General features: G+C 35.5%; 1 protein-coding gene across 7 annotated transcripts in view; it reads left to right on the forward strand.

Moving 5' to 3' along the window:
• The window catches only part of LOC106871890 (vesicle transport protein SFT2B), a 76,103-nt gene that overhangs the window by 57,954 nt on the left and 6,132 nt on the right, over nucleotides 1-12,017 (forward strand). For 4 of the 7 annotated variants that reach the window (XM_089356745.1, XM_089356741.1, XM_089356743.1 and 1 more), the window contains one exon: nucleotides 728-897. The exons of the other annotated variants lie outside the window; for them this stretch is intronic. In XM_089356745.1, the coding sequence (XP_089212871.1) occupies nucleotides 728-897 (170 nt within the window). The remainder of the gene's footprint in view (nucleotides 1-727; nucleotides 898-12,017) is intronic. 7 annotated transcript variants of the gene reach the window in all.

Below are 12,017 nucleotides of genomic sequence, written 5' to 3' on the forward strand. Positions count from 1 at the left end.
AATTGTTTTGTCTTCCTTTTACAATGACTTGTGTTGATGGATTTTCTTACATAATCAACTAGAAATCTAAACATACAGTCTAAGTTTAATACGTGTGTGTATCATGTAAGTGCATGTCTTTGTGTGTGTGTGTGTGTGTGTGTGCATATATAGGTGTGTGTGTGTGTGTGTATGTGCATTGATATATAGGTGTGTGTGTTAAGTTAGGTATTCTAAGTTTAAAAAACAAAAGAAAAATACTTTCACTTAAGTGCTCAATGCATTTTAAAAAGCAGAGCTACATAATTTATTCACACACTTTATCTCTATCATCTGCAGATTGTTTCATCTCTACCTAGGGATAAGGAACTGCATATTGTAGAGAGATAATCTCTACGAATAAATTTCATTTGTATACACACACACACATATATATATATATAAAATATGATGTGTGTAATATATGTAACATGTATATGAAGTGTATGTATATATGTGGGGGGATGTATATATATATATATATATTTGTATTCAATGATATGCATGCACATATCATTGAAGGTGCAAAGCAAATGGGTGATTTGTTGATAGAAATGACAGTGATACTGCTCCAAGTGAGCAACTTTCATAGAGTGCAACACACTCTCTCTTTCTCTTTCTCTCCCTCTCTCTCTCTCTCTCTCTCTCTCTCTCTCTCTTATATGATGGGCATCTTTCAGTTTCCTTTTACCAAATTTGCTTTTGTTAGCCTGGGACTACTGTAGAAGACGCTTTTGTATGGTGCCATGCATTGGGACTTAATGGAAAACCACATAGTTCAGAAGGAAACTTCTTAACAACATGGCCATATATACATATATCATCATTGTTTTTTGAACCTCCACTTTTCCATGCTTGCATGGGTCACAATTTGTTGAGGTAGGTTGATTTTTCTATGACTGAATGCCCGTCCTGATACCAACCTTCACATGTTTCCAAGTAAGGTAGTATTTCCCCATAACCAGGCATCTTTTGATATAATATTGGAAACAGACACTATTTGCATGATGGTGACACTTGTTTACAACTATTATTTAATGTCAAGGCAATGAGACTAACACACAAATGCATGTGCATGCACACACACATATGCACATGTGCATGCACACACACATATGCACATGTGCATGCACACACAATGGGCTTCTTTCAATTACTGTTCTCCAGATCCACTCACAAGGCTTTGTGCAGTCCAGGGCTATAGTAGAAAACTTGCCATGTAATGTGACCAAATCCAGAACCGTGTGGTTGGGAGGCAAGCTTCTTACCCCACAGCCACCTTGTATGTAAGGTTCTCCCCTAGTTATAGCTTTTGAATTTACAAACTTGTAGAGATGTGAACAAGCTGGTCTGTATATCCAAATTTTTTACACTGCTCCTGTTTGGAGCACAATAGATATTATTGCTGCACAATCATTATTATTAGCTACTTGGTGTCACCCTGTAAATACAATACATTACCGATTGTTATTCCTTTGTGTGACATTATGGTGTTATTCATGGTTAATTGTGGTTTTTACAATTACTTAATCACCCCAATATATCTCACAAGTGTAAAAATGGTGCCAGAAGAGATGGTGTTTTCAAGAATTGTCACATATACTGTTATGTTGGAAACCATAATGGACATAAATATATTAATAATAAACATAGCAGGTTCTTGCTGTATGAATCCTATCTGCACGACAACCTTAAATAACCAAGATCACATTGTGTAACATATGGAAAGTTCTGTACCTTTAGTTACATTCTACAATAATTAGTAAGAAACAACGCTTAGTAAAAGAAGAAACAGAAAAACTGCTGTATTCTCCAGCATACAAGTCAAATTTTTAAAACCAAACTTTACGTCAAAAAAGGTAGGTCAACTCTTTCACCAAGACAATTTTGGAGGACCAAACATTCCATGTGAATTGCTTCAAGAAAGATAGCAATAATTTTTGAACATTTACACTATATACTGTCAACTTGTATCTCAGAAAATACAGTACCAAATGTATATACATGGATGACCAACAACAGTGTTACATGGCTATAGACTTTAATTTAATTCTATAGAAAGCTGTAATTCTCTTTGAAGATTTAAACTAGCCATATCAGACAAATACTGTACCTGTTTATATTCATACCAGCTAGATCCAACCTCTCACACCTAGCCTACAATGTCAGTCTAAAAATATACAGTCACATCATCAAAATCTCAAAATTACAAGATAATGCGTGATTAATTCAAAGCAATGTAAATAAATGAGCATTGCATTTGATTGACTAATCTGAATGCTAAAAGGTTAAACATTAAACATGATGAGAGTGTTGGTGAAGAAATATTTATTACTAGCTAGGGTTGGGTATACAGATTTAAGACTTATTCAAATTTGTACAACATAAAAGGTGAGAGGGAAAGCTGCTCTGTGGCTGATATGGTAACAACAAACAAGACAATGTTAGGAATAAAGAATGTACAGTAACATTACAAATACCTTCATCATTATTATTCTACTTATACATGAAAACTGTGTTTAAGGCTAATTCAAAATATTACTAAGGTATAGTTAAGGTGTAACCAAGTATTTCTGAGGTATTGGTTAAGGTATAGCCAAGTATTAGTAAGGTATAGTTGAGATGTACCCAGTTATTATTATAGTATATGGTACAGTCGAGTATCATTAAGGTATAGTTGTACTGTACAAACATGTTGTATACATATTCAGTATTGACAACAGTAATGTTGAACTTAGGAACATTTGGACATAGAAGCAAACCCCAGGAACCTGTCGTCTCTCTTTGTAGGAGAGCTACTATATATGCATGTAATAGGTGTGTATATACATATATGTATTTGTTTGTGTATGTAATTTTTACACCTGCTTTTTCCTTATGACAATACTTATTGAATCAGTATCCAACAGCTGGGTGCCTTTCCTGTCACAAACACTTATTTTACAAGTAATGCAAATGTCAAACTACAGGATGTATTGTTTACTGTAGACATAAAAATGAGTAAAGCATCTGTGTTCAGATGATGTCAATGTGAAGACACAGAAGTACACAAACATGCTCACACACAACAAGTTTCTGTACAGTTCCTATCTACCAAATTTCATTCAGAATGCATTGGTTGGCCCAATAATAGAGGGTGTCATTCAGTGGGATGGAACCTAAAGCCTTATGGCTGCAAAGTGAACTTCACAGTTCGTGCCTATATATATATATATATATATATATATATATATATATATATAAAATTTAGATTCAAAATGAATGTGGTACTTAAGTTTAGGCACCAGAATTTAGTATAGTATTATCCAAACAATTCCAAAAAATAAGGTGATCAAAAATCAAAATAAGCAACATGGATATTCAAGGTTACTGCATTACGATCGTTTCATTCGACTTCATTTATTTAAGCAATGTGAGCATTACATTAAATGTAAAATGCAGAACAATCTTCAGCTGCACAAAGATACAGAAAATTTACTGAAATTTACTTTCAGTGGAAGGACGTATTACTGTTGTAACTAGATTTAAACAATTCAAGTGGGAAGGAAGAATATAAACTAGCCTGTTTGCTTTGGCTAAGTCAAAATAGTTTTTTATATTCTTCCTTCCCACTTGAATTGTTTAAATGTAGTTACAACAGTAATATATCCTTCCACTGAAAGTAAATTTCAGTAAACTTTCTGTATCTTTGTGCAACTGAAGATTGCTCTGCATTTTACATTTAATGTAATGCTCGCACTGCTTAAATAAATGGAGTCGCATGAAACGATTGTACTGCAGTAACCTTGAATATCCTTGTTGCTTATTTTGATTTATGTATATATATATATATATATATATATATATATATATATATATATATATATATATATATACATACATACACCCATACAGATGTTTGTGTGTTATATATGTTACATATATGACATCTTAGTCTAGTTCTTATCACCATTCTCCTACATTCATATTTACCATTCCCTACTTTCGCTCTGTAAAGCTCCAGTCACCTCCACCAGTGTTTGTCCATCTCTCCCTTCCCACCCCCACACACACTCTTGCAACCTCACTCACCCTTCCTGGTTCTTCAGTCTCCGCACTCTCTTCTATTAATCTTCTTAGATATCTTACTTTGGGGTAGTCAGGCACCATGTTATCACCACATTTACCTCTCTTTCTGGCTCCACTTCAGCCATCCACCCATGTAAAATACAAGGTAGCCATGAATCTCCTTCACAGTCATAAACCTGTTCTTGTTTCTTCCATCATGCTTTAACCACTCAACACCTCACATCAAGCAACTGCTCTCTTTCTCTTGTTCTCTCTTTCAGTTGAAGTAGTTTGTTGTGGTATTTGTGAAGTTGCTTTGTAGCTAGCAATACGAAAAAACAAAAAAATAGGTACCCAGTACACACTGTAAAGTGGTCAACTTTGGGAAAGCATCCAATCATAGAAACCATGCTGAAACTAAGGCACTGGAACAAAAAGTGGTCTTTTACTTCTGTCAATATATCCAGCTCATGCCCTCATGGAAACTTGACATAAAGTAGTAGTAGTAGTGGTGGTGTTGGTGATTTAATCAAATAAATCAACCCCAGTACTTTTTTGTAAGCTTGATACTTATTCTGTCAGTGTCTTTTTACCAAACTGCTTAGTTATTGGAATATAAATAAACCAACACTGGTTGCTGGTGGTGGTGGGAGACACGCACACAGTCACAAATATATATATATAGTTGTGGTGCACCCTTCAGTGCAGAAGTGCCTCTTCAGGAGACGCTTCTGCCCGAGGGATGCACCACAACTAGTTCTATAGTTTCCCACCGCAAGGGATCGATGCAGGATGTGTCGAAACAATCATTGTGAGCAATAAAGTTCCCCATGTATACCATTTATTATGTCTATCATTTGTTTATATATATATATATATATATATATATATAATGATGGGCTTTGGCCAGCCTAAGGCTATAGTAGAAGACACTTGCCCAAAGTACCATGCTGAACCCAGAACTGAGTGCTTGTGAAGTAAATTTTTTACTGCATATATATGTAGATATGTTTGTGCATCCATATACATATCATCATCGTTGCTTTAATGTCCACTTTTCCATGCTACCTTATTCTAGATTTGACTTATTAAAGCAATTTATACATAGCTAGAGACTAACCTTTAATTGATTATTTCCCTTTGTTTTTTTAATGATAACCAACTCAATGCCTAGACATTTTTTCTTATAAAAGTAAATAATGACACCATGGTTGCTATATAATCACATGATTTTTGGTTCATTCCTGCTGTATGTCAGTGGGAGCAGGTATCTTCTATTATAGCTTCAAGTTGACAAATACCTTGTGAGTAAAATTGGTTGATGGAAACTGAAAGAAGCTCGTCATATATATATATATGTGTGTACCTTTGTCTAGACATTACATGATGGTTGTAAATGAGCATCATCATACAACCAAGGTGGTTTGTTTCCAGTCTTCCATGCTATGGGGAAAATAGTACCTTGCTTGGAAATGGATGAGGGTTGTAGAAAATCTGCCTCAGCAAATTCCATCTGACCCATGCTTACATAGATCAGAAGTGAACATTAAATGATGATGTATGTGTATCTGTAGTATGTTTCTGTAATAAACATATTCAGTGTTAACATATAACCATTAGCACCCAAATATTAATGAAACATATATACAAGTGCAAACAAAATTAATTACTGCACTGTAGAAGAGTTGAGATCAAAAAAATCTAGTCTTAATAATCCAAACACAGTCCTTGTGAAGCAAGACAGAGTTCATATATGAAAGAAAATGCTTAACCTGTACTTTGTACAATGACTTCTAACACATTACCGTATAATATTATACATACCGTAAGTCAATCAGTAACTTTATCTCCTGTAACTGTAAAATTATACCTGATACCCTGTTTGTTCTTGTAAAATAACTGATGTCATTAGTGTCTACACTACAGCTGCTGACACATTTAATGTACTTTTGTGTAGGTAATTGACAGTTTTGTTTGTATTTTAAATGAATTTCTTAAATTCTAAAAGCCAAGACTGTGTTGGTTGTTGGTGTGTCTAAACAACATCAATCCATTGATCATTAGGACAGTTGTTAAATGATTATTGAGACATCATAAACTTCCAGTGGTAAGTACCAGGTTCCAACATCATTGTAACCTTTGGAACATACTACCTACTCAGCACTCTTACTGTCAGGTGTAAAATTTTGGGGCTGCAACAATTCATGTTAACTCAATAAAAAGTAGGTTCAAATAGATTGTAGAGATGACATAGCAGAGGTGTGTGCATGTATATATATATATATATATATATATATATATATATATATATATATATATCGTTGCTGTTATGTTATAATGTCATATGTCCAAATTTGGCCAAAGGCGTTTTTTTTTTCAGTATTTATTTTTGCTTGCAATAGCCAGTTCTTTTGGTCAAACTATCATATCTCCAGCTGCTTCAGATACCAAGATATCAAAAATTGTCAAAGTGTAGTACAATGGTTTTGCTATGGGATGGTGCAATCATGATGTTAGAAGTCCATACAGAATAATAACACGTTTACACTTAGTGACATTGTAAAGAGATTGAAAACGCAAAGAGTTAAACAGGTTGTAAGTTCGGGGAAGTACCAGCTGAAGCATTTCAAAGGAGATGGACTCTCTTAAAATAGAGGACAATTAAAAGTTGCTTTGAGACACCTTCATTGAGGGAGATACCTCCATTGAGGGATCTGCCATTCACATTGACAATTGTTGCATTTCAAGTGCAATTAAGGATATGAAGACAAGGAAGGTACCTTGTCCATTAGGAATTACCAAGGATGCTTAAAATGTTATGCAGAGGCATGAGCTGGTCACTTTCATAGTTAGTCAAGTAGTACAGGAGGAGAGTGTCGTACCCAATGATTGGCAAAGCAGCATCTTCAACTACTACAATGGCAAAGGAGATGCATCAGAAAAAAATAACTACAGATATATATTATTGGACCACTTCATGAAAATTACAGGAAGATGTATAACACAATTAGGAACAGAATTTAACTCAATAGGATATGACAGCTTAGTGCCAGGAAGAGGTACTGCTGATGATAACTTCCTCCTGAGACACCTGCAGGAATAAGCTCCTATATCTAGTATTTGTTGATCTTAAGACCTTTGTTCTTGAAGGTCATACAAGCCATGTTCAATGATGCAGTAAATAAGATGCAAGGCATTATTGAATTTAATGACAAATTTAGCATGCTGGTAGGAGTCAATCAGGGTTCAGTCCTCAGCCTCCTTCTATTAAAAATAGTCCTAGAGACCTGTGGGAACTCTTGTATGCTGATGACCTTGTTTTCATAGCTGAATTCAGAAACGAGTTAGGGAAGAAATAGAAATTCCAGATTTAAAAGCAAAACCTAGTATTGTGAAACCTCAAAGAAAACTTAGCAAAGACTGAAATTTAAATAAATAAGAGAGTAAACAGATCCAGCAGAAAAAGGTCATACTTAATATGTAGAAAAGAAATATGTAGACATTTCATTCAGTGTTCCCAACTATGATACACAAGAAATGCAATGGGTTTACAGACAAGCTATTGCAGAAGATGCATGTTACATGTGGCAATTGCATAGTACTTAGAATGCACAGGAAAAAATTCCCTCAAATGTTTGGAAGGCTCTCAAGAACACCCACATTTTATTGGTAATTAGGTTACCTATTTAGTTGACCTGAATTATCAGTAGAGGTGAGTGTTCTTAAAGCATATTAATAAGAATATAGTGGAGAAAATTCAGGAAGCTATTACTTCTTTGCCTGGAAAGGGTTCTCCCACAAAATGAAGAGCATTTTGTATGATGCCTGTGTATGAAGGGCAATGCTGCATGGTAGTAAGATGTGGGCCTTGGTACTATGCAGCAGAGGATTTGTGAAGGCTTCAAGTCAATGAAGTAAGCATGTTTTACTGGATGTATATGTTAGTGTGTATGAACTGTGGGGCATGAATGAGCTGACAGAAAAATTAGATGTAAGAGGGATCAGACGTAATGTGCAGGTGGAGGTGTGTGATGTGTATGGAGGATATTTCTGAATAAAAAATTGCTGAGTGGTCAGAGTGGAACTTATAGAACCTGTATATTTTTCACATGTTTTCGGTCATTCGACTGCGGACATGCTGGAGCACTGCCTTAAACCTCATTAGTTGAACTAATTGAATCCAGTACCTTTTCTAAGCATGATACCTCTTCTATTGGTCTCTTTTGTCAATCTGTTAAGTTACAGAGGCATAAATAAATCAATGCAGATGGTCAAGTAGTGGTGGAGGACAAACACATGCACACACACACACGTATATATATATATATATATATGTGTGTGTGTGTGTGTGTGTGTGTGTGGAGGCGCAATGGCCCAGTGGTTAGGGCAGCGGACTCGCGGTCATAGGATCGCGGTTTCGATTACCAGACCGGGCGTTGTGAGTGTTTATTGAGCAAAAACACCTAAAGCTCCACGAGGCTCTGGCAGGGGATGGTGGCGAACCCTTCTGTACTCTTTCACCACAACTTTCTCTCACTCTTACTTCCTGTTTCTGTTGTGCCTGTAATTCAAAGGGTCAGCCTTGTCACACTGTGTCATGCTGAATATCCCGGAGAACTACGTTAAGGGTACACATGTCTGTGGAGTGCTCAGCCACTTGCACGTTAATTTCACGAGCAGGCTGTTCCGTTGATCGGATCAACTGGAACCCTCGACGTCGTAAGCGACGGAGTGCCAACAACAATATATATATATATATATATATATATATATATATATATATATATATATATACACACACACACATATACACCATATTTGTATTAACAGATATACTTACAAGGTTAAATGTCCGTATTAGAATCAGTGAGGGGAGTAGATGAGAAAGTTAGTATAAGATTATTTAAGAGGAATCCTGGATAAGTGCAAAGTCTGACAGCTGTTTCTGGAAGAGATAAGTTGGTATAGGCGAGCTAACTCCAACCATAGCAATTATCTATACTTCTCTCCTCAGAGTTAAAAGATTCAAAGTGTTGTTAAAATTTTAAGAGATGTGAAAGAGTTGAGAATTTTTTTTTTTAAATGCTTTGTCGGACCTTACTGTTCGTACGGATGATAGAATTAAAGTTACATGTTAAGATACATTATAACGTTACATATAATATTTTAAGATGAATCCAAAATATGAAGGGTGACTAGATTAAAATCCTATAGGCTGATTATAACTTTCTCATCTACCCACCTCACTGATTCTAATATAGACATTCAACCTCGCAAGTATATCTATATATTTATGCTTATAAATTTTTATATATTTATGTATTTTTACCATATCTTATATATGTGAATGTATCTATGTATATTGTGGAGAATTCCGACAATTTGAAATGGATTGAATGAATATTGAAACTTGTTTCTCTCTTTCTTAATTTTATAAATATATATATATATATATATATGCACACATATATACATAGTGCTGGAGAAGACCCAGCCACCCATACATCATGGTAAAAAAATACACTAATACAGAGTGATGAGAGCTGGGATACATAAGCCCTTTGCACATTTTGCCTTACCTAGTCTCATTATGCTGCCCCTCTTGTTTCTTTGATACCCTCTCTTCTATTCACTCTACTATACCATTCATGTTACAATGGGAAACTTTAGATCTGTCCATATTCAATACTTCCCACCACCACCATCAGTATCTGTTTCCTTTCCCCCTCTAAACTGCAAACTGACATTACTGTCTCTCTTTAAGTACATCTTCAAATAATCCCATCTCTCCTTCCTCTTCCATGCAGTCACTCCAATCTCTGTTTCCTTCCTCATATTCTTACTTCTTTCAGTCTCTCATCTTAGTTCATCTTCTGCAGTTGACCTCTCTTCTGTTGGTCATTTGAGATTTAAATCAACTTCATTACTTCTACTACTTGGTAAAATATATCCAGTACTCTCTATAAAGGGGTGATGTTAAGAAGAGTATACAGTAATAGGAATCATATTAAAACAGTACATGAACGAGATGTGATCGCCAAACTGCTTATGAAGGAAGTACAGATAGTGATGACTCATCCAACACACATCAATGATGGTACGTCATGTGTTTTTGTACCAGTATGGCTGTGGCTAAAAAGTTTGCCTCACAACCACGTGGTTTCAGGTTCAGTGCTACTGCATGGTACCCTGGGTGTTCTCTGGGGTAGCCTTGAGCCACCCAATGGCTTGTGAGTAGGTCTTCTTGAGAGAAACTGCAGGAAGCTTGTGATATATGTCTATGTATGTGGACATGAAAATGTGAGGGGAATGTTCATATTCTATAACACAGTGATGATGTTGACATTACAACCAATTGCTCTCTGGAATGATTATTCTGTACTTGAAGTGTAGGTAAATGTTTGCAACAGGTAGAGCATTCATTCATAAAATGATGCTTGGAAAAAAAGACAGGCATTAAGCAAATATATACACATATGCATGTATTTATATTTGTGTATGTGTTATTGTAGCTGAAAGGCTCAGTACCTTCCAATGACCAATGTAGCAAGAAGGGCAAAAAAAAAAAGGAGACTCTTACCTTGAGACAAAATCAGAACAGAGTATATAGCTTTGCTTCACAAGGATTTGCAGAACTCTTGTCCTCTAAGTTGCCCATTGGTGTGTCAATGTCCAGTAGCTGCTTCAACCTTATCAAGATGTGATCAGGGAATCCAGTCACAAAAGCCAGTTCACAATCTACTCCATTGCTCTCCTAGTAAACTCAGTTAATCTCCTGATCTCTCTCACACAGTCATCAGCTTGCATCCATCTCACTCTCCCAAGCTTGTAAGCTTTGAATATGCCTTGTGTATATACATCCTCCAGACACTCTTCAGTCTTCACTCTCAGCTGATCTGCTGCATCCATTTCTTGATATAGATTCAGCACACTTCCCTCTAAGTAAACTGGAGTAAGACTGGCCATGTCTTGAATGCCTTGCAACTTTGCCACGAGCGTCACCTTTTTTATTCTGGTCACCACATTACCTTCCCCAGAAAACAGTCTCAAAATGTCATTACTAATCCTTAACTATTGTGAATGTCAGCAGTAGAAAATCAGGAGAAACAAAAAAAAAGGAAATCCCCATGACAGCTTGTAGCAGGAAAGGTGAAAAATAAGGATGTTCTTATCTCAAGATGAAATCAGAACAGGATCGGCAGAACTCTAGTCATATCCACACATGTACACAACCCAATCCTCTGACAAGAAACTACTCTTCCTAGGAGATCCCAACTCACTATTTCACCCTCACTTCTAGTCCTGACACTGCCCTTCACTACCAGGCTTCATCCTGGTAATGGAAACTCTCAAACTATTAAGTGTTGAAAAATTGGTGGTTGAGGAGGGGTTATGATGAATGAGATTGTGTTTCTAATTTTAGTTGCTTAATTCTAGCTTTTAACATATGTATGTAGTATACATTAGTTTGGATGACAGAGATTTCTAGTTAGAAAAGAAAGGTTTAAAAGAATATAATTTGTATTTAAGGGTGGGAATTTGGCTCTAAATAGAAAGAGTAAACTATGTGAAATGAATGAAAGTATTTTTATTTTGAAGGTCAAATGGGGTCATTGAATAGTGAGTGGGGTAGTTATATTTTAGAGGGTGTAGGTGAGGAACATTATTTAAGTCTGAAGTTTGTAAGGTAATGTACATGTGATTTCAACAGAACTTATGTTGGGATGAAAAATATACATTAACATGTACACACGTGGCCATAGAAACTGATAGATACCAGACATGCATATATGTATATATATATACACACACACACACATACATATGTACATATATACTGCATTTATATATATATATATTTGACATACAGGTACACCTTTATTACATTTGTAAATGTAATACAATTCTTGTAACATGGAATTAAGACAAAAAAAATTTTCCACATGGACTTT

This window comes from Octopus bimaculoides, chromosome 8, assembly GCF_046866305.1.
Source record: "Octopus bimaculoides isolate indiv1 chromosome 8, ASM4686630v1, whole genome shotgun sequence".
In the NCBI taxonomy this organism is placed as follows: domain Eukaryota; kingdom Metazoa; phylum Mollusca; class Cephalopoda; order Octopoda; family Octopodidae; genus Octopus; species Octopus bimaculoides.